A 22,791-nucleotide genomic window follows, 5' to 3' on the forward strand; every position below is an offset into this window, starting at 1 on the left:
AGGGGGTGTGATTCAGTTGGTGACAGGGACCATTTGTGAAGTGTTACAAGACAGCATGCACACTGAAGTACAATGTTTTTAATGACAGACACGGTGAAAATCAGATAGTCAGATCAACTTTATTCAGTTAAGAAGTAAATATTGCTCGGAGGCAACCAATCAGATGTGTCGCATCATCAAGGATTCAGTGCAGTCGAAATGGAAGAGACTACAACAGAAACCCAATAACCCCCATTTAATTATTAAAAAAAAAAAAACACTACAAAGGCAGATGGAAAGCAATTTAACGACTCTCTAAAGCACATTCAGCAGGAAGTACATTGGTGAAACACATGAAAAACGGGCCTCATTTATCAAGTTGTGTGCAAATGTTTGTCAGATAAACCGTAAGAAAAATTGCCGCCACATTTGCTAACGTTTCAGTAATGTTGATTTTGTTCATAGTTGTGTGTTGAATTACAAGTCACTCGTAAAGCGCAAAGCACATTCATGCTACAGCTCGTATGCATTTAGCGATGCCCATAAAACTCTATAAAAGGCAAAGCTCACCGAGGACAACAAAGCATTAGAAAAATTTCTCTGCAGCAGAAGTTATTTTGACTTGCACAGTAAATTAAAGCTCATAGGCAAAGGTTTTAATTTTATGCACATTTGAAACTTTATATGTTAAAAAACCCTCTGTAATTTTTTTCTGTTCCCAAGAAGTATTGTTAATAAGTAATCATTAAAATAAGTTAGCGCGGATCGTGGCGAATTTCTATTCGGCTATTTTCGTGACCACTCGGCGCGTGACGTCATTTAAGACAAACAAACCGCTTGAGTTGAGTCCACTTCTGTTTACTTGCATTGCCGTTCGGCTTGAGTGCAGACGTGCATTCAGGAATTTCCAAAGAAAAACCATAGCTTATTGTTGTGCAGTGAACTGTAACAACGAGACCGGTTCAGGAAAAAGTTTTTACCTTTTTCCGAGAGAAGAGAAGGAGGCAGAGAGAGTGGATTGGCTTTTTCCGGGAAGAGGAGACGAGGCGGAGCGAGAGGGTTGGCTTTTTCCGGAAGAGGAGACGAGGCAGAGAGAGTGGATTATGTGCGTGAAGCCAGAGAGTTGTTTTTTTTCCAGAAGAGGAGACGAGGCAGAGAGAGTGGATTGTGTGCGTGAAGCCAGAGAGTTGTTTTTTTCCAGAAGAGAAGACAAGGCGGAGAGAGTGGATTGTGTGCGTGAAGCCAGAGAGTTGTTTTTTTCCAGAAGAGGAGACGAGGCGGAGAGAGTGGATTGTGCGCGTGAAACAAAATCAAGCAGTCAAAGAAGAAACAGACCAGCAATGTTCAAGCAAAAAGGAAAAGATTGGAGGTAAACATTTTTACTTTTGCTTGCAATTGATAAGTCAAGAATCCTGAGGGATCCTGTACAATCATTGTGGAAATGAGACAAAGGCATATTTCCTTGCTTAGAGTGGGCTATAAATAGTACAATGCCGTGGATGGCAGGCTAATGTGGCCTACCGGCGCACTGTCAAGTAATCGTTACCTATATCCACTAGGGAGGGTGGTTTAATTATTCTTCAGAAGGGCTCTTATTTAGTATTATGATGAAAGTAGGAATTTATCATCACTACCAGGATAAATCGTTTGGGCGCAAGTCTTATTGAGGTCCGGGATCACCACGATCAGAGTCAGCCAAGTCGCTGTCTGATTCCGAGGCTGCACGGTCAAACCAGTGAGCCACATTCACCGACTGCTTCGCAATGGCCATAGGTTCATACATGTATGGTTTCACCTCTCGATATTCAATTTGGAGAGTTCCTACTTCAAAATCGCTATCGCCTTCAGACATTTTACACAACCTCTCACGACCAAAGTCCATACACGTGTGCTCGGTTCACAAGTGAACACAGAACTGCTCCCAGTCTGTTTGCCTTAAATGACATACCAATGACTGTTCCCTGGCGGTGAAAGTGGGCATAAGTGAGATGTAAACAAACCTTTGGAAATTGGGCAAAACGGTATATTTTAACCGTTTTATTCAATTTTAGGGTGCAAATTAGACACTAGGAAAATTGAATTTGCTTTTTGGGTCGTTCTTCTAGACCATAAAGTTGATATTCTATGTTTCATCTCCGACCATTGCCTATGACCTTTAAGTTACAAAAAAACTGTTTGACATGAAAATGGAGTAAAAAGTATCTACACTGAACTCAGGGGGCGGCACGGTGGTGTAGTGGTTAGTGCTGTCGCCTCACAGCAAGAAGGTCCGGGTTCAAGCCCCGTGGCCGGCGAGGGCCTTTCTGTGTGGAGTTTGCATGTTCTCCCCGTGTCCGCGTGGGTTTCCTCCGGGTGCTCCGGTTTCCCCCACAGTCCAAAGACATGCAGGTTAGGTTAACTGGTGACTCTAAATTGACCGTGAATGTGAGTGTGAATGGTTGTCTGTGTCTATGTGTCAGCCCTGTGATGACCTGGCGACTTGTCCAGGGTGTACCCCGCCTTTCGCCCGTAGTCAGCTGGGATAGGCTCCAGCTTGCCTGCGACCCTGTAGAACAGGATAAAGCGGCCAGAGATAATGAGATGAGATGAGACTGAACTCAGGGCATCATCCACATTTTTTTGTTTTAAAATGATGCTCTGCAATTGTCCACCAGAAATCTCCCATGACAACACAAGCTCTTCAGCCTCTCACACACCACTGTCACACTGGAAAAGCAGGAGGGACTGAGAGTGTTGGAAGGAAACCTGATAGATTTGGGATGCTTGATGAAGTCCTGCAGCACACTAGGGAATGTACAGCACACCAAGACAATCCAAATCGATCATTTATGTTAGTTAGTGCTGGCTTTCACAGCATGAATCGAAGATGCACGGCAACAGAACAGACTTGTTGCACCACATCCTCCCTTTTTATACAGCATTTCTTTTTGTCTACAGATGGATTTGTGTTGGCTTGCTTTCTTTTCTTTTTTTAAAATACCCACCCTCTAAATACTAATACTATTAGTATTTCTTAAAGCAAATGACATTAATATGAAATGAAGTTTACCAAATGTTCATTAAATTGGAGTGTGTGTAAAACTCAGTCAATCGATCAAGGTTCACATTAGTGAGAGTCATAAAACGTCATGCCACACAAACTCAGGAGCTCTTGTAGAATACGAACGCTTTTGTGAACTAACTACGAATGATTAAAAGTCGACAAATAAATTCCTTTATTTGCTTGAAGCTTGATAAATGAGGCTCATTCAGTGGAACACAAGTACATCTGGAACTTAATTATGTTTACATGTTGGCCTGAATTTGTTTTTTATGCCTCCGCCACCTTAAGGTGCAGGAGGCATTATGTTTTCGGGTTGTCCGTCTGTCCGTGCGTCCGTCCCTGCGTGCATCCGTCCCGAAACTTTGTGAACACGATATCTCAAAGGCTGATGAAAGGAATTTCACCAAACTTTCACCATTTGTGTGCTTTGGGACAAACATGAACTGATTAGATTTTGAAATCAAAAGGTCTAAGGTCAAGGTCACTGTGAGGTCAAATGTCTGTCCGAAAACATTGTGAACACAATATCTCCAAGGCAGATGAAAGGAATTTCACCAAGCTTTCACTATTTGTGCATTTGGGGACAAAGATAAACTGATTAGATTTTGAGATCAAAAGGTCTAAGGTCAAGGTCACTGTGAGGTCAAATGTCTGTCCAAAAACCTTGTGAACACAATATCTCCAAGGCAGATGAAAGGAATTTCACCAAGCTTTCACCATTTGTGCATTGGGAACAAAGATAAACTGATTAGATTTTGAGATCAAAACATCTAAGGTCAAGGTCACTGTGAGGTCAAATGTCTGTCCGAAAACCTTGTGAACACTGTAGTATGTTGAGCGGGTGGGTGGAGCACAGAAGTATGGCAGGCCAGAACTGAGTTTCCCAAAACTCTTTATTAACAGCTTTTCAGCTTTCTTAACAAACTCCCAGTCACACAGACACGTGCACACACACACCAGTCGTCTGGTTGGGGAGCGAGCCTCTTCTCTCCTCTCCCCCTCCCTTTATACTCCATCCCTGCAACAAACACACACACACACACACACACACACAAATTAACATCAGGTGTAATGACCTAGCCACTTACCTTCCCCAACCCCGCCCTCCATTCACAGACTGCTGCCTGGCCACGCCCCCGCTGCCACATACCCCCACCGCCCGACTCAGGCCGGGGAGCCGTCCGGCCTGAAGCTGACTCCCCACCCTGACGGGACAGGAAGTCCACCACCACCATCTGCACCCCCGGCCTGTGGATCACCTTGAACTTAAATGGCTGGAGCGCGAGATACCAACGGGTGATCCGCGCATTGGCATCCTTCATGCGGTGGAGCCACTGGAGGGGCGCGTGGTCCGAACAGAGAGTGAAAGGGTGCCCCAGCAGGTATTATCGGAAGGCGAGGACCGCCCACTTGATGGCGAGACACTCCTTTTCAATTGTGCTGTACTTGCTCTCGCGCATCGACAGCTTCCGGCTGATGTACAGCACCGGGCGCTCCTCACCCTCCATCTCCTGGGACAAAACGGCCCCCAGCCTCCTGTCCGATGCATCAGTCTGCACAATAAAGGGGAGAGAGAAGTCAGGGGAGTGTAAAAGTGGCCCCCCACACAGTGCAGCTTTTACCTCCGAGAAGGCCTGTTGGCACTGCTCCGTCCACTGGACCGGATCTGGAGCCCCCTTTTTAGTGAGGTCAGTTAACGGGCTGGTGACGTCCGAATAGTTAGGTATAAACCTACGATAATGGCCAGCCAGCCCCAAGAACCGCCTCACCTCCTTTTTGGTCTTGGGCAGGCCGCAATTGCTGCAGTCTTGTTAATTTGGGGACGCACCTGCCCATGACCCAAGTGGAACCCCAGATACCATACTTCCACCCGCCCAATCGCACACTTTTTCGGGTTAGCTGTGAGGCCCGCTCGCCTCAGCGACTTTAGAACAGCCCTCAAGTGTTCCAAGTGCCGCGGCCAATCATGACTATAGATTATTATGTCATCTAGTTAGGCAGCCGCGTAGGCAGCATGAGGGCGGAGGACCCTGTCCATAAGCCGCTGGAACGTAGCGGGTGCCCCAAATAACCCAAAGGGGAGCGTGACGAATTGGCGTAAACCAAACGGTGTGGAAAAGGACGTTTTTTCTTGGGATAGAGGAGTCAAGGGGATCTGCCAATATCCCTTGGTGAGATCCAGTGTCAAATAAAAGCGAGCAGTGCCTAACCGATCAAGCAACTCATCAATGCGAGGCATTGGGTACGCGTCAAATTTAGACACCGCGTTGACCTTTCTATAGTCCACACAGAACCGGACCGACCCATCAGTCTTGGGAACCAGGACCACTGGGCTGCTCCAGTCACTGTGGGACTCCTCGATTATGCCCATTTCGAGCATGGCCTTGAGTTCATCCCGAACCACCTTTTTCTTGTGTTCGGGCAAGCGGTAAGGGCGGCTACACACTACCACCCCTGGGTGCGTTTCAATGTGGTGTTCTATGAGGTGGGTATGACCCGGAAGGGGCGAGAACACGTCAGAAAATTCCTTCTGCAACCTGGCTACCTCCGTGAGTTGGGTCGGCGAGAGGTGGTCTCCACAAGGGACCGGAGTGGTCTGCGATGTTCTCTTTTTTACCTCCGGCCCCAGCTCCGCCTTCTCTGGGACGACCGACGCCAACGCCATGGGGACCCCCTCATTCCAGCGTTTTAAAAGGTTGAGGTGGTATACTTGCAGTGCCCCGCCCCATCCGTTCGCTTCACCTCATAGTCGACGTCCCCGACTCGCCGTGTGACCTCGAAGGGCCCTTGCCACTTGGCGACTAATTTAGAACTCGACGTGGGCAATAATACGAGTACTTTTTCTCCCGGCGTGAATTCTCTAAGGCGCGTGCCCCTGTTGTACAGCCGGCTTTGACGTTCTTGTGCCTGCCGTAAATTCTCCTGTGTTAATTGCGTGAGGGTGTGGAGTTTTGCGCGCAGATCAAGAACATACTGGATTTCATTTTTACTCGGTGAAGGTCCTTCCTCCCAATTTTCCTGCAGCACATCCAGAATGCCACACAGCTTATGCCCATATAATAATTCGAAGGGAGAAAACCCTGTGGAGGCTTGCGGGACCTCTTGTACTGCGAACAACAGGGGTTCGAGCCACTTATCCCAATTACGCGCATCTTCACTAACGAATTTCCGGATTATGTTTTTGAGTGTCTGGTTGAATCGCTCTACTAATCCATCTGTTTGTGGGTGATATACACTGGTGCGGATGGACTTAATCCCTAGTAACCCATACAGCTCGCGCAGTGTGCGTGACATAAACGAGGTGCCTTGGTCTGTCAGGATTTCTTTCGGAATCCCAACCCGGGAGATAACGCGGAAGAGCGCTTCCGCAATACTGCATGCTGAGATATTGCGGAGAGGCACTGCCTCTGGATATCGTGTTGCATAGTCCACCAAGACTAAAATAAAGCGACATCCCCGTGCCGACCGATCTAATGGCCCGACGAGATCCATCGCAATTCGCTCAAACGGGGTCTCGATTAGAGGAAGAGGGCACAACGGTGCTTTTGGAGTGGCTGCAGGATTTACTAATTGGCATTCACGGCACGCCGCACACCACCGACAGACATCCCCGCAAATCCCAGGCCAATAGAACCAGGCCATTATTCGGGCTAGTGTTTTGTCTTGCCCCAAGTGTCCAGCCATGGGATTAAAGTGAGCCGCATGGAATACGAGTTCCCTATGGCTCTTTGGGATTAACAACTGGGTTACTCGTTCCTTGGTTTGAGTGTCCTGCATCACTCGGTACAATCTATCTTTTATAATAGCAAAATGGCGCCACGCTTGGCTGAAGAGTTTGACCATCGATTACTCTCACTTGGTCAAACGCATGCCACAGAGTCTCGTCTCGCGACTGCTCTAACGGGAAATCCCCAAGAGAATCCCCGAGAGAGGGAGGAGGAGCGGAGTGCTCCTCACTCTGACGCGGTGTTGACGCAGACGGCTCTGTGACGGCTTCTCCAGCCAATGCCACACCAGGATCTTCCTGTGACCTACTAGGGCAGGACCCACTGCATGTTAAATATTCCATTAATTCTTTAAATCCTAGCCAATCGGTACCCAAGATCAACGAGTGGGTAAGACGAGGATTAACCGCCCCCTTCATTCTATGCGTTTGGCCCCGGAATAGAATATGGACAGACACTAGAGGGTAATGGTGAACATCCCCGTGCACACACAACACTTTCACCGCTTGTGCTCCCCCCCAATGCCTCACTTTGCACCAGGCGTTGGTGAATTGAGGTCTGATTGCAACCAGAATCCACCAAAGCATGATATGTATCCCCTTGAATACTCACCGGTACGCGATACGTTCCGGCCCGATTGGGAGCGGTTTCCGGCGCGCCGGGGATCTGGATGACAGCCCCCACCTCCCTTGCGGGGCTCTGATTCGGGAGACGCTCTGATTCCCCGCCGCGCCAGCCCAGGCTTTCCCTCTGCACTGGTGTTATGGGTGTCACTCACCTGAGGGGGAGACAATACAGACACAGAAGAGGGAGATAGGAGGACACCACGGGTGCGACGGGCTGGCTGGGGAGGAGCTAGCTGCCGCCTTCGTGGCAGGGGAACGGGGTGGGGATGGGGACAAGAGACAGGAGCTAGAGAGAGAGAGAGAGAGAGAGAGAGAAGGGGAAGACAAGCGAGGGGAGGCACCTCATCTGCCTGCCATCAGAGCCGTCTCCAGATGATCCTCCGCCAACTCGATGGCTCGTTCCAGCGACGCCGGGCGGTGACACTGGACCCATTCCACCGTTCCTTCCGGAAGTTGAGAGATAAACTGCTCCAGTGCCACCAGATCGATGATCTCCTCGGCGTCGCGGTCTTCCGCCCTCAGCCACCGCCAGCAGGCGTCCCGGAGTTGCTGGCCGAATGCAAACGGCCGACCGACCTCCTCCAGTGTCAGCGTCCAGAAGCGCTGACGGTGTTGCTCCGGGGAGTGGCCGAGCTGCTGCAGGATGGCTTTCCTCAGGTCTGCGAAGACCAGCCGGCTGTCAGCAGGGAGCTGCTGCACTGCAAGCTGCGCCTCGCCAGTTAGGAGCGGGAGGAGGCGCGCCGCGCGCTGCTCCGGTGGCCACCCCCACGCCTCGGCTGTTTGCTCAAAGAGAGCGAGGAACGCTTCCGGATCGTCCTGCGGTCCCATCTTTGTGAGGGTGGCGGCAGCGGTGGCCAGCGGCCCTGCTGACGTGAGCCGGTGCCGGAACGCCTGGCGATCTTCCTGCTGGGCCAGCATCAAGGCTTTGAAGCGCTGCTGCTGCTCCTTCCGGAGGGTGATCAGCTCTTGATGCTGGTTCTGCTGGGTGGTAGCGAGGGCAAGGATGAGCTCCTTGAACGGGGAGGACTCCATGGGGCGGTTCCCTTCTGTGTGTCCCGGGTTTCGGCACCACTGTAGTATGTTGAGCGGGTGGGTGGAGCACAGAAGTACAGCAGGCCAGAACTGAGTTTCCCAAAACTCTTTATTAACAGCTTTTCAGCTTTCTTAACAAACTCCCAGTCACACAGACAGACAGACACGCACGCACGCACACACACCAGTCGTCTGGTTGAGGAGCGAGCCTCTTCTCTCCTCTCCACCTCCCTTTATACTCCATCCCTGCAACAAACACACACACACACAAATTAACATCAGGTGTAATGACGTAGCCACTTACCTTCCCCAACCCCGCCCTCCATTCACAGACTGCTGCTTGGCCACGCCCCCGCTGCCACAAACACAATATCTCCAAGGCTAATACAAGTAATTTCACCAGGTCAAGATTACTGTGAGGTCAAATGTCCATCCCCAAATCACAACTTAATAAGGCGTTTAGTCTACCAGGCGGAGGCATCCCCATCGACGCCATTGGCGTCGAGTTCTATCTAGTTTTTTTTTTTAAAAACAAATTCCAGATTCCTCCATTTTTAGTATTTATGCTTTATTAGCAATAAAATGTCCTTCAAAATACCAGAATTGAACACAAATGTTCTGTAATGTACTGAAGGACTCAGACTGAGCATATTATTGATAAATAATAGTAAATAGGTTAATAGGAGCGGATAGCAGGAGGAATGGCGGCACAGTCTTCAGCGTTCAGAGAGTCATCAATCACTGGTCTATATTCCAGAGTGACCTAAGATGCACCAAGACACAGTAAAGATTATAGCATTAAAGTGTGACATGACAAGCCAATAAAAAAAAAAAATGTTCAGGAATGTCATAACTTTGTAAATGAAGTATGCATCATCAAAATATCAAATACCTCATGTGCAAAAAAAAAAAAAAAAACCTTCCTAACCCAACAATGATTATAAAAATCCTTTGAACTTCTGTTAAATACCCAAAGCTAATATAATTATATACCTTTCCTGTCTTTGGGTCTGTGTAGGACAGTGTGTGTTTCCTCCAGTGCTCTTCAAAAAGCTTCTTCTGTTGACCCTGCAATGGCTTGGAGTAGTCGTACTCATCCACACGCACCTATAGCAGATGGAGAGAGAGGAGAAGAAAAAAAAAGGGGGGGAGAAGGTGATGCACACACCAGTACAGACTAACACAAGATATGCTCCTCTGGAAACCATTTTCATTTTTAATTAATGTTTGAGTAATAAATATTGGTATTAAATTTGACCATGATAAGAAACTAATAGATGCTTTAGCCCTAAAGTGTCTGCGCATAACTTGCTTTGAAATCTTCCCGGGCGTGAGCACCCCTGCTTTCTTTGCAAGCCTCAGCCGAGTGAATCGTCTGCACAGCATTCAGCATCAGATTCTGCAGTTCCAGAGTCTCCACGAGGTCAGTGTTCCAAACGATACCTGAGATGGCACAGCAATAGAAGCTTCACATTAGCATTAGACTGTGTGAAATATACCAACCATTACTAATAGAATCATTTTCCGTTAACATGAGAAGCAAGAGGCTTATTAACCCATTCAGGGCAGTGAGTTGAAGCTGAATAATATAAACTGTCATTTATTTATTTCAAGATATTTTAAATATATTTGTGTTAGATTGTCCTTTAACGAACATAATTACAGGATTTATTTCCAGAAAAAAAAAACACACACACACTAAAAAGACCAACCTCTGTCAAACGTCTTAATGTCGTCTAACGTCTGGTAGAGGGTATCCATCTTGTCACAACCTTCTTTCAAGACATCTCCAGTACAAAACACTGCTGCATGAGACTGCATAGTCTGACAATCAAGAACAAGAGATTGGAATGTTGGTGGGTTGTTGTTTTTTTTGGTGTGTGTAAAATTAGCAGAAATATACCAATGTTTCTGGTTTTCTATCTGTTGTTTACCGCCATCTATTTCCAAGGCAGATACTCTCGTCCCTAACTGAGGAAGGTGGGGATGTGCACAGTAAAGTTATTTTTAATCTTCTTAAACATTTGTCCAACAACTATTTGAAGTCACTGCCATTAAAAATACATCAGTGGGAAGTTTTTGTAATTGAGTCCCCCCCCCCAATGAAAGGCAAAATTCTGTGTTAGTCAAACTTGAGAGAGCAGCATTTGACACGGCATTGTATAAAATATTACTATATACAGGGGTGCACATAACTGGTACGCAGGTACGCATGCGCGACAAAAATAAGCAATGCGTAATGCCACTTGGGTTACTACCGCGCTCTTGCGTACTGACTATCCCTCCTGAAAAAACAAAACCCACTACTGTTCATGTTGCTGGTGTATGTTGAATGTTGGTAACTAGTCAAATATGTCCAAAAAGAAACAGACAACAGTAAGCAGTTTCTTTGGAGTTTCGCCACCAACAAAGAAACGGCAACTGGAGCCGGAGACGAAAAAAAGACTTTTTCCCGAAAAGTGGCTTCAAGAAGTACCGTGGCTTGAGGCTAACGATGAGCGGACTGAAATGTGGTGCAAGATTTGCCATGCACATCCACAGCTAGCAGACAAAACCAGGGGCGCAGATAGGATTTTTGAACTGGGGGGGGACTGAGCTGTCAGCAAATGATTCCATTTTGTGTATGCATGTATGTGTGCGTGTGTGTATACACTACCGTTCAAAAGTTTGGGGTCACTTTGAAATTTCCTTATTTTTGAAAGAAAAGCACTGTTCTTTTCAATGAAGATCACTTTAAACTAATCAGAAATACACTCTATACATTGCTAATGTGGTAAATGACTATTCTAGCTGCAAATGTCTGGTTTTTGGTGCAATATCTCCATAGGTGTATAGAGGCCCATTTCCAGCAACTATCACTCCAGTGTTCTAATGGTACAATGTGTTTGCTCATTGCCTCAGAAGGCTAATGGATGATTAGAAAACCCTTGTACAATCATGTTAGCACAGCTGAAAACAGTTTAGCTCTTTAGAGAAGCTATAAAACTGACCTTCCTTTGAGCAGATTGAGTTTCTGGAGCATCACATTTGTGGGGTCGATTAAATGCTCAAAATGGCCAGAAAAATGTCTTGACTATATTTTCTATTCATTTTACAACTTATGGTGGGAAATAAAAGTGTGACTTTTCATGGAAAACACAAAATTGTCTGGGTGACCCCAAACTTTTGAACGGTAGTGTGTATACATGTTATTTCACCTCCCTCACTGCCATCACCAGGAACTACCTGCAGGCCAGGACAATGATAACATTTTAACATAGCCTATGGAAATCCAAAGTTTACACATTATCATCACGCACAGAAACTGCAAAACTAGTTTTAAAACCGCTAAGTTCCAACTGTTAAACATAGCGAGAGGCTGGGCTACGTGTGTGTGTGTGTAAAGTGTAAACCAGTGCATCCTGACTTTCTAACTATGCCTGTGTGTTGCGTGAGCGGCAGTCAGTCAACAAGTCTTCGCAAAGTTTCCTTATGAAACAATATGCTCACTGAAATTATGGCAGGGAACGCCAGATTAAACATTAAAACTGCCTTCTGAGCACTGTATCTACAGGCTACCACCGAAAGAAGGAGGCTACCAGAAAGGCATCACTCCGTACGATTTTACTTTCACTACGACATTACTTTGAACAGACTATCAAAAAATTGCAAGGTGATATGATAAAGTAAGGCACAGTTTACTTACAGTCATTTTTTTTTTTTTTGAAAAAACGATGCAATCGTTTTCTGCCTTTTGGCACCCTTCATCATGCCGTGTTGGGGTCCTGAACTAGGAGGCGCTGTCCCCGATATGCCTGTCAAACTTGTTGTGGGTAACCATAGCAACCAAGCTCGAGCTCGCAACCTGTGCAGTCTGCGCAGTTGCAACTACATCTGTACTGCTGTGCACCTCAATAAACCGAATGGTAATTAGTCTTTTGATTTTTCCGTGAGGTTTGCCTTATGCAAAGAAAGACAGCATAGACATTTTTTCCTCCCTATAAGTGGGGGGGACCGAACAAGGTGAATTTAAATCTGGATGGGATGAATCCCCCCCGTCCCCCCCTCTATCTGCGCCCGTGGACAAAACAGGTGCGTTTTATAAAGGCTCGAAGAATTTCAACCATCCGTTATTTAGCAAACATGAAAAGAGCAAGGAGCACATTAACGTGGCGCAAGCCATTGCTAATAAACAAGCTAGCCGAGAAGAAATAGCTAGTCGTCCACTTAGCAGATGGAGAGACAAGCTGACTGAGGAACAAAGGCAAGCCCTTTTTAATGTTTTTCTCCTTGCTTTCCATAAAGCTAAACACGCACGCCCTATGTCGTCATTTTCGGAGGATATTCCGTTACTGAAGCGGCTAGGAGTAAATGTCGGGGCTGCTTATCATTCCCGTGAAGGGGGGACAAGGATTATGCAGCGCATCGCTCACACCATCAGTGGGGAGCTAAGAGCAAATTTGCAGGCTGCTGAATTTTGGGGACTGCTTTTTGACGGATCTGAGGACATCACAAAAACTGAGCAGGAAATCGTCTACATTGTGTCTGTATCCAGCAATGGAGAGTTTTTGTCAGACTTTCTTGGATTGATTGATTTGGGTGCCGACCAAACCGCGCAGGCAATTACAGATGGGCTTGTGAAACTTTTCCACGACGCAGGCTTGGATGACTGGACAACAAAGTTGGTCGCTGTGTGCACAGACGGAGCAGCTGTTAACGTCGGGGTGTACAACGGTGTTGTGCCAAAACTAAAAGGACTAGTTTCGATTGGAGATTCTCTTGTGCACATTCTGTGCACTGCACACACGTTGGAGAATTGCGCAAAATCAGCTGACCGCAAAGTCCCATACTGCAAGACGTTTAATCAGTCTATGGTCAGGCTGCTGCAGTTTTATTTACAGAAAGGTGGTGCGAAAAAAACAGCTGCATTGCAGAAGTTATGCAAAGAAAATGGGATCTCCTTTGTGAAATTGGGAAAGTTTCATAATATCAGGTGGTCTGCATGGCGTCATGAAGTACTGTTAAAAATATCAAGACTATTGCCAGCCATTAAAATGCAATTGGCTACAAGTCATAACACTGACTTGCAGCATATCTGCACAGAGCATTTTCAGTGCTTTCTATCACACATGCTTGACATTGGCAACATTTTGAAGACCACATCAATCAGATTTCAGAAGGAAAAGCTGACCATTGGAGAATGTAAGGACAAGCTCGTGGTGGCCATTGGGCAATTCAGACTCCTGCTTGATGCCGAAGGCCACAGTGCACAGACTGTTTCTAATGCTGATGCTGACAGAGACAAGACAAACTTACTCAGGGGGTTAATTGAAGAGTTTGAAACCAGATATGACTCCCTTAAGTCATGTGATAATTTCTTAATATTTGATCCTTCAACATGGCCTCAGGAAATTCAAGACCTCCACAGTTTTGGAAACACAACAGTTCGCAGCATTCTCCAAAAATATGAGGCCACCCTGCAGCTTGACAAAGACATCACTCTGACAGAATGGATGCGCTTAAAGCAGGCAGCAAAACGCCTGGGAGCATCTTCTGTGTATGACTTAGTCCAAATAGTAAATAATCCAAGTAACCTGGATGCTTACTCCAACATCAATAAGCTGGTTAAGCTGTCTCTTACACTGCCTTTGAGCAGTGCAGCTTGTGAGAGAGGTTTTTCACATCTAAACATAATAAAAACCAAGTACAGATCCCGTCTGTCACATGCTCGTCTCTCAGCCCTGATGCACATTCACCTGTCAAAGCAGACCACAGAGACATTTGACCCAAAGCCAGCTGTTGACCTGTGGATGGAGACAGCTAATCGGAGGCTCAACCAAGGACAAGGGGGTGCGTCTGCAGCAGCATCATCATCTGCTACACAGGAAGTTGAGGCAGAGGACAGTGGGGGTGACACTGAGGAGGACAACGGAGGAGACACTGCGGAGGACAGTGAGGAGGACTTTTAAGACTTATCGTGTATGAGGTGAGTACCAAACACTATCTGCTGGTACTCACATGAGTAACTCACTAAAAAAGTTATGTGCACCCCTGACTATATATACAGTGGATATAAAAAGTGTACACACCCCATTAAAATATATTTATTTATTTTTTAATTTTTTTACATCAGAAAAACCTGAGACCACGATAAATAATTTCAGAACTTTCCCCACCTTTAATGTGACCTAGAACCTGTACAATTCAACTGAAAAACAAATCTGTTAGGGGAAAAACAATGTACAATAAGCTGGTTGCATAAGGTGTGCACACCCTTAAACTAATACTTTGTTGAAGCACCTTTTGATTTAATTACAGCATTCAGTCTTTTTATCAGCCTGCCACATCTAGACTGGGCAATATTTGCCCACTCTTCCTTGCAAACGTGCTCCAAAATCTTTGGAAGAGGGCATCTCTTAAGGGCTCTGCATGCTCTTGCAACAAGGCTTTCGCAGATAGCTTTTCACAGATAGTTGTAATTTATCATTGAGCGGGGAGTAATAGGCGTGCGCGATGTTATTCACCGCCACAACACAAGGGGGTGCGAAGTCGCGAAATCGCTAGGAGTAGTTGGTGGGTGTGGTTAGTGGAGTGTTTATCCTCCGGTTACTTATAATGACTAGAACTGGAGTCGTATAGATGTACATACTTCCTCACTTCCTCGATCAACCGCTCTTCATGCTGCTCCATCTTCGCTCGTGTTTTTAAAAATGGCGGTCGTGAAAACAAACCGGGAAAGTAGGGAAGCGGAAGTGCGTGTACAGCGGATGTAGAGTGGACCAATCAGAGCCCTCTTGTCTGCGACACTGTCTGCGAGGCTGTCTGCGGTGGTCACAATTTTTGGGAGGTGCGCGCAGAGCGTCTGCGAAGGGGGGGGCTTCGCAGACTCCATCTGCGACGCCATCTGCGAGGACTGGGTTGTCAGCATAAATTGGCCTTTATGCACAGCCCTCTTCAGGTCACCCCACAGATTTTCAATTGGATATAGGTCTGGGCTCTGGCTGGGCCATCCCAAAACTTGAATTTTCTTCTGGTGAAGTCATTCTCTTGTTGATTACAATGTATGCTTGGGGTCATTGTCGTGCTGAAAGATGAAATTCCTCTTCATCTTCAGCTTTCTAGCAGACACCTGAAGGTTTTGGGTCAAAATTGACTGGTATTTAGAACTGTTCATAATTTCCTCCACCTTGACTAAAAGGCCCCTGTTCCAGCTGAAGGAAATCAACCTCAAAACATGGATGCTGCCACCACCATGCTTCATTGTGGGTATGGCGTTCTTTTGGTGATGTGCAGTGTTTTCGCGCCAAACATACCTTTGGAATTGTGGTCAAAAAGTTCAACCTTGGTTTCATCAGACCATAATATTTTCCCACATGCTTTTGGGAGAGTTGATGTATTTTTCTGCCAAATTTAGCCAGGCATGGAGATTTTGCTTTGAAAGAAAAGGCTTCCATCTTGCGACCGTACCCCATAGTCCAGACATACAGTGGTGCTTGAAAGTTTGTGAACCCTTTAGAATTTTCTATATTTCTGCATAAATATGACCTAAAACGTTATCAGATTTTCACACAAGTCATAAAAGTAAAGAGAACCCAGTTAAACAAATGAGACAAAAATATTACACTTGGTCATTTATTTATTGATGAAAATGAGCCAATATTACATATCTGTGAGTGGCAAAAGTATGTGAACCTTTGCTTTCAGTATCTGGTGTGACCCCCTTGTGCAGCAATAACTGCAACTAAACGTTTCGGGTAACTGTTGATCAGTCCTGCACACCGGCTTGGAGGAATTTTAGCCCATTCCTCCGTACAGAACAGCTTCAACTCTGGGATTTTGGTGGGTTTCCTCACATTGAACTGCTCGCTTCAGGTCCTTTCACAACATTTCAATTGGATTAAGGTCAGGACTTTGCCTTGGCCATTCCAAAACAAATTTATTCTTCTTTAACCATTCTTTGGTAGAACGACTTGTGTGCTGTAGGCCGTTGTCTTGCTGCATGACCCACCTTCTCTTGAGATCCAGTTCATGGACCGAAGTTCTGACACTTTCCTTTAGAATTCGCTGGTATAAATCAGAATTCATTGTTCCATCAATGATGGCAAGCCGTCCTGGCCCAGATGCAGCAAAACAGGCCCAAACCATGATACTACCACCACCATGTTTCACAGATGGGATATGTTCTTATGTTGGAATGCAGGGTTTTCCTTTCTCCAAACATAACGCTTCTCATTTAAACCAAAAAGTTATATTTTGGTCTCATCCATCCACAATACATTTTTCCAATAGCCTTCTGGCTTGTCCACGTGATCTTTAGCAAACTGCAGACGAGCAGCAATGTTGTTTTTGGAGAGCAGTGGCTTTCTCCTTGCAACCCTGCCATGCACACCATTGTTGTTCAGTGTTCTCCTGATGGTAGACTCATGAACATTGGCTAATGTTAATGTGAGAGAGGCCTTCAGTTGCTTAGAAGTTACCCTGGGGTCCTTTGTGACCTCGCCAACTATTACACGCCTTGCTCTTGGAGTGATCTTTGTTGGTCAACCACTCCTGGGGAGGGTAACAATGGTCTTGAATTTCCTCCATTTGTACACAATCTGTCTGACTGTGGATTGGTGGAGTCCAAACTCTTTAGAGATGGTTTTGTAACCTTCAGGTCCTCAGAAATCTTTGTTCGTGCCATGATACACTTCCACAAACATGTGTTGTGAAGATCATACTTTGATAGATCCCTGTTCTTTAAACAGGGTGCCCACTCACACCTGATTGTCATCCCATTGATTGAAAACACCTGACACTAATTTTACCTTCAAATTAACTGCTAATCCTAGAGGTTCACATACTTTTGCCACTCACATATGTAATATTGGATCATTTTCCTCAATAAATAAATGACCAAGTATAACATTGTCTCATTTGTTTAACTTGGTTCTCTTTATCTACTTTTAGGATTTCTGTGATAATCTGATGATGTTGTAGGTCATATTTATGCAGAAATATAGAAGATTCTAAAGGGTTCACAAACTTTCAAGCACCACTGTATGGAGAATACGGGAGAATGTGATCACATGTAGTACACAACCAGTACTTGCCAGAAATTCCTGCAGCTCCTTCAGTGCTGCTGTAGGGCTCTTGGCAGCCTCCCTGACCAGTTTTCGTCTTGTCTTTTTATCAATTTTGGAGGGACATCCAGCTCTCAGTAATGTCATTGTTGTCCCATATTTTCTCCACTTCTTGATGACTATCTTCACTGTGCTCCATGGTATATCTAATGCCGTGGAAATTTTTTGTACACTTCTCCTGACTGATACCTTTCAACAATGAGATCCCTTTGATGCTTTGTAAGCTTTCTGCAAACCATGGCTTCTGCTGGAGGATACAACTGGGTAAATGTCAGGAAAAATCCTACTAGGACAGCTGAACTTTATTTGGGGTTAATCAGTCATTTTAATTGATGGCAGGTGTGTACCCAAAAAGACTGAATGCTGTAATTAAATCAAAAGGTGCTTCAACAAAGTATTAGTTTAAGGGTGTACACACTTCTGAAACCAGCTTATTGTACAGTGGTGCTTGAAAGTTTGTGAACCCTGTAGAATTTTCTATATTTCTGCATAAATGACCTAAAACATCAATCAGATTTCCACACAAGTCCTAAAAGTAGATAAAGAGAACCCAGTTAAACAAATATTATACTTGGTCATTTATTTATTTTCATTCAAGCACAAACTTTCAAGCAACACTGTACGTTTTATTTATTTTTAATTTTTTTATTACCTTGCCCAGGACGGATCCACCAGGATATTAAATATAAATAAATGGATTCAAGAAAATCACTTTCAGACATGTTTATGCGCATTCCAGAGAGAAAGTGCGTTCCACTGAGCTCTAGCGCCAGGCCATTTCTGGGAAATGAGAGTTTCGGTCATGGTGGCAGCGTGTGTTTTTCAGTTTCAAAAACTGTAAGGTAAGAGTAGAATAATATAAAAAGTACAGACACTTGGTATATTTTACTTCTGTGATTTTTAAATTGTTCATTTTTGGATTATGCTTCATTTTTGTGGCTACTGCCTCAGAGTAAATATATATGTGCTATATTTACTGTATGGACATGGTATCAAAAAGTTTTATTTATAAGCAGTAGCCACATGTACCCATAGCGTACCTATTTTTTTCGCGATATCTTCCTTCATATAAGTACTCCCAGGCGAGGTTTGTTTTGCCTGGCAACGCTTATGTTTTTCCCCTAACAGATTTGTTTGTTTTTCATTCGAATTGTACAGGTTATTAAAGGTGGGGAAAGTTTTGAAATTATTTACCGTGGTCTCAGATTTTTCTGATGTAAAATAAATAAATAAAATTTTAATGATGTGTGTACACTTTATATTCACTGTATTAAAAATTACTAGTCCTAAATTTATACATCTGGAATTCAATAAATAAATAAATAAATAAAAATCAAGGCGGCGGCACGGTGGTGTAGTGGTTAGCGCTGTTGCCTCACAGCAAGAAGGTCCTGGGTTCGAGCCCCAGGGCTGGCGAGGGCCTTTCTGTGCGGAGTTTGCATGTTCTCCCTGTGTCCGCGTGGGTTTCCTCCGGGTGCTCCGGTTTCCCCCACAGTCCAAAGACATGCAGGTTAGGTTAACTGGTGACTCTAAATTGACCGTAGGTGTGAATGTGAGTGTGAATGGTTGTCTGTGTCTATGTGTCAGCCCTGTGATGACCTGGCGACTTGTCCAGGGTGTACCCCGCCTTTCACCCGTAGTCAGCTGGGATAGGCTCCAGCTTGCCTGCGACCCTGTAGAAGGATAAAGCGGCTAGAGATAATGAGATGAGATGAAAATCAAGGCCTGGGGTCTATTTGTATGATGGTTTATTAGGGCCACTGTGGGTTATTTAAGGAGGAGAAAAAACCCTCAGAATTTCTCAGAAATTTCCCAAAAACAACCCACACACCACTTGGATATTCTCAGATTATGAAGTCATAAATTTGTGAAGGAAGGGAAAAAAAACAAAACAAACAAAAAAACCCCCTCAGAAATTCCAAGATTAAAATACACTGGGGTGTACAACCCTGATTCCAAAAAAGTTGGGACAAAGTACAAATTGTAAATACAAATGGAATGCAATGATGTGGAACAACACATCTCAAACTAGATAGAACTCGACGCCAACGGCGTCGATGGGGATGCCTCCGCCTGGTAGACTACAGGCCTTATTAAGTTGTGATTTGGGGATGGACATTTGACCTCACAGTAAGCTTGACCTGTGACCTTTTAACCTCAAAATCTAATCAGTTCATGTTTGTCCCCAAATGCACAAATGGTGAAAGGTTGGTGAAATTCCTTTCATTTGCCTTGGAGATATTGTGTTCACAAGGTTTTCGGACAGACATTTGACCTCACAGTGAACTTGACCTTAGACCTTTTGATCTCAAAATCTAAAGTGTCCCAAAGTGCACAAATGGTGAAAGTTTGGTGAAATTCCTTTCATTGGTCTTTGAGATATGGTGTTCACAAAGTTTGGGGATGGACATTTGACCTCACAGTAAGCTTGACCTGTGACCTTTTAACGTCAAAATCTAATCAGTTCATGTTTGTCCCAAAGCGCACAAATGGTGAAAGTTTGGTGAAATTCCTTTCATTAGCCTTTGAGATATCATGTTCACAAGGTTTCGGGACGGACGCACGCACGGTCAGACAGACAACCTGAAAACATAATGCCTCCTGCACCTTAAGGTGGCGGAGGCATAAAAAGTTGGGACAAGGCCATGTTTACCACTGTGAGACATCCCCTTTTCTCTTTAACTTTTCCAGCCTCTTATTGCCCCTGTCCCAACTTTTTTGAGATGTGTTGCTGTCATGAAATTTCAAATGAGCCAATATTTGGCATGAAATTTCAAAATGTCTCACTTTCAACATTTGATATGTTGTCTATGGTCTATTGTGAATACAATATCAGTTTTTGAGTTTTGTAAATTATTGCATTCTGTTTTTATTTACAATTTGTACTTTGTCCCGGGGCGGCACGGTGGTGTAGTGGTTAGCGCTGTCGCCTCACAGCAAGAAGGTCCGGGTTCAAGCCCCGTGGCCGGCAAGGGCCTTTCTGTGTGGAGTTTGCATGTTCTCCCCGTGTCCACGTGGGTTTCCTCCGGGTGCTCCGGTTTCCCCCACAGTCCAAAGACATACAGGTTAGGTTAACTGGTGACTCTAAATTGACCGTAGGTGTGAATGTGAGTGTGAATGGTTGTCTGTGTTTATGTGTCAGCCCTGTGATGACCTGGCGACTTGTCCAGGGTGTACCCCACCTTTCGCCCGTAGTCAGCTGGGATAGGCTCCAGCTTGCCCGCGACCCTGTAGAACAGGATAAAGCGGCTAGAGATAATGAGATGAGATGAGACTTTGTCCCAACTTTTTTGGAATCGGGGTTGTACATTTGGGGTCATTTGTTCAAAACATTTGTGAGCCCCTGTTGTTCTGACCCTTACTGGGGTTATCAGACTCCCACTTTGTGCAGACTTCAAGTACTGTAGTTTGTCAAACATAGCAATATATCTTCCCTGTTATTTCAGTTTATTCAACTGCAGATCTGCACATGTATGTTCTTTAACCCTCTTTTTTACATCAGAGTGTTGGAGAATGAAAGGGGGGGAGTGAACAAAGTAAAGAATCCACAAAGAAAAGAATGCCATTAAAATCCAGTCTCCATCATAAGCATCTAGCTTTGGCCAGAGACATAACTGCGAGGGCAGAAACCGTGTCGAGTGTGGGTTATTTTATTTTATAATTTTAATTTTTTTTTTTAAACAGCTGGAAATGAGCATCAAAAAGGTTTTACTATGTACATACTGCACTACACAGATCTCACAATGCCCTAATGCTATCCTGAGGACATGGACTGACTGGGAAAATGTTTGAAAGTCCAGCTGTGTTGGAGTTAAAAATGCATTTCTCAGTGAGTGTATGAGTCTTTAAAATGCATCATCATAACTGTGGGTAAGTAAGTAAACAAATAATCAACGAATCGAAAACTTTCAAGTTCACAGTTAAAACTCACCTTGCTTAAGAAAGCAACATTTTTCACATTCCCCTTTCTGTGTCCGTATAAAATCACAGGTGAATTAATATATAAATATTTCAAACATTTTTTGAGATTTGGGATTTTACACCATTTCTTTTATTACCCAGAAGTAAACTTGCTTGTAGGAAAAACAAAATGCAACAGTAATTTCATATGTAATTATTTCATACCTTCTGCATGTTAAGCCTGAAGTTCTTGGAGAACCATGAGCAAAGCATATTTTATCCAGATTAGCGACAGAGTCCTCTCCTGCATTAGGCTTCAGGGGTTCGAGCTTCTCTCCTGTTTCAGCAAAATAAGAACATAAAATCAGTCACCCTAGCGGTGGAATGATATGAAAACGTTCATGTTATGAAAACCGGGAAGGAAGGAAGAATATGAGGGGCCATACAAGACATTATCCATACTGGCCCTTTACATACATATATAATCGCTCTCTCACATACATACATTCTCACTCTCACATGCATATATTGTTATTTGCACGTACATACATTCTCACTCTCACATACATACATTCTCACTCTCACATGCATATATTTTTATTTGCACATACATACATTCTCACTCTCACGTACATACATTCTCACGCTCACATACATACATATATACTTGCTCTCACATACATACATTCTCACTCTCACATGCATACATTCTCACTCTCACATGCATACATTGTCCTCTCACATGCATATATTGTCCTCTCACATGCATATATTCTCCTCTCACATACATACATTCTCCTCTCACATACATACATTCTCCTCTCACATACATACATTCTCCTTTCACGTACATACATTCTCCTCTCACATACATATATTCTCCTCTCACATACATATATTATCCTTTCACATACATACATTGTCCTCTCACGTACATATATTCTCCTCTCACGTACATACATTCTCCTCTCACATACATATATTCTCCTCTCACATATGTATATTCTCCTCTCACATACCATAGTAGTTAGGCAGGAAGTGATGTATATAATGAAGGAAGTGACACTCATCAGGAAATACTTTGCAAGACGTGCAGGATATCTTTTTGTTCTTTTCCTAATTTTCTCTCAGCATGATGCTATTCAGAGCCTTCAGAGTTACTTTTGTGGTTTTATTTTTTTCTGTATTGGTGAGTGGCAATGAAGATGACATTAGGCAATTTTTACTGACATTTTGAGATGTCTTGAGGGCATACAGAGGGGAGTTATAAACTCTGAAAGGATGTATGGAGAACTCCATGATCACTGTCAGACTTTATCCGGATTGTTGACCGTTTTAAGATCTGCTGAAGACCTAGAAATTATCAGGGACTTGGAGGCCTTAAG

General features: G+C 44.5%; 1 protein-coding gene across 1 annotated transcript; it reads right to left on the reverse strand.

Moving 5' to 3' along the window:
* Positions 1–8,956: 8,956 nt before the first annotated feature.
* Positions 8,957–21,723, reverse strand: LOC132870431 (succinate dehydrogenase [ubiquinone] flavoprotein subunit, mitochondrial-like). Its single transcript, XM_060904067.1, has 5 exons — positions 21,632–21,723; positions 10,118–10,229; positions 9,718–9,848; positions 9,399–9,512; positions 8,957–9,168 (listed from the first exon to the last, which is right to left on the reverse strand). Exons 1-5 carry the CDS (start codon positions 21,677–21,679, stop codon positions 9,082–9,084), a joined length of 492 nt encoding a protein of 163 aa, XP_060760050.1. The 5' UTR covers positions 21,680–21,723; the 3' UTR covers positions 8,957–9,081.
* Between the last annotated feature and the right edge of the window lie 1,068 nt (positions 21,724–22,791).

Source organism: Neoarius graeffei, chromosome 22 (assembly GCF_027579695.1).
Source record: "Neoarius graeffei isolate fNeoGra1 chromosome 22, fNeoGra1.pri, whole genome shotgun sequence".
NCBI lineage: Eukaryota > Metazoa > Chordata > Actinopteri > Siluriformes > Ariidae > Neoarius > Neoarius graeffei.

What these genes read in the sequence shown, in the direction of transcription:
- LOC132870431 (XM_060904067.1), bottom strand. Translation starts at nt 21,679, where the DNA reads ATGCTTTGCTCATGGTTCTCCAAGAACTTCAGGCTTAACATGCAGAAG. An exon ending in TCAGGCTTAACATGCAGAAG is followed by an intron (nt 10,230 to 21,631) that starts GTATGAAATAAT and finishes CTTGATTGTCAG; the next exon opens with ACTATGCAGTCTCATGCAGC. An exon ending in ACGCCCGGGAAGATTTCAAA is followed by an intron (nt 9,513 to 9,717) that starts GCAAGTTATGCG and finishes CATCTGCTATAG; the next exon opens with GTGCGTGTGGATGAGTACGA.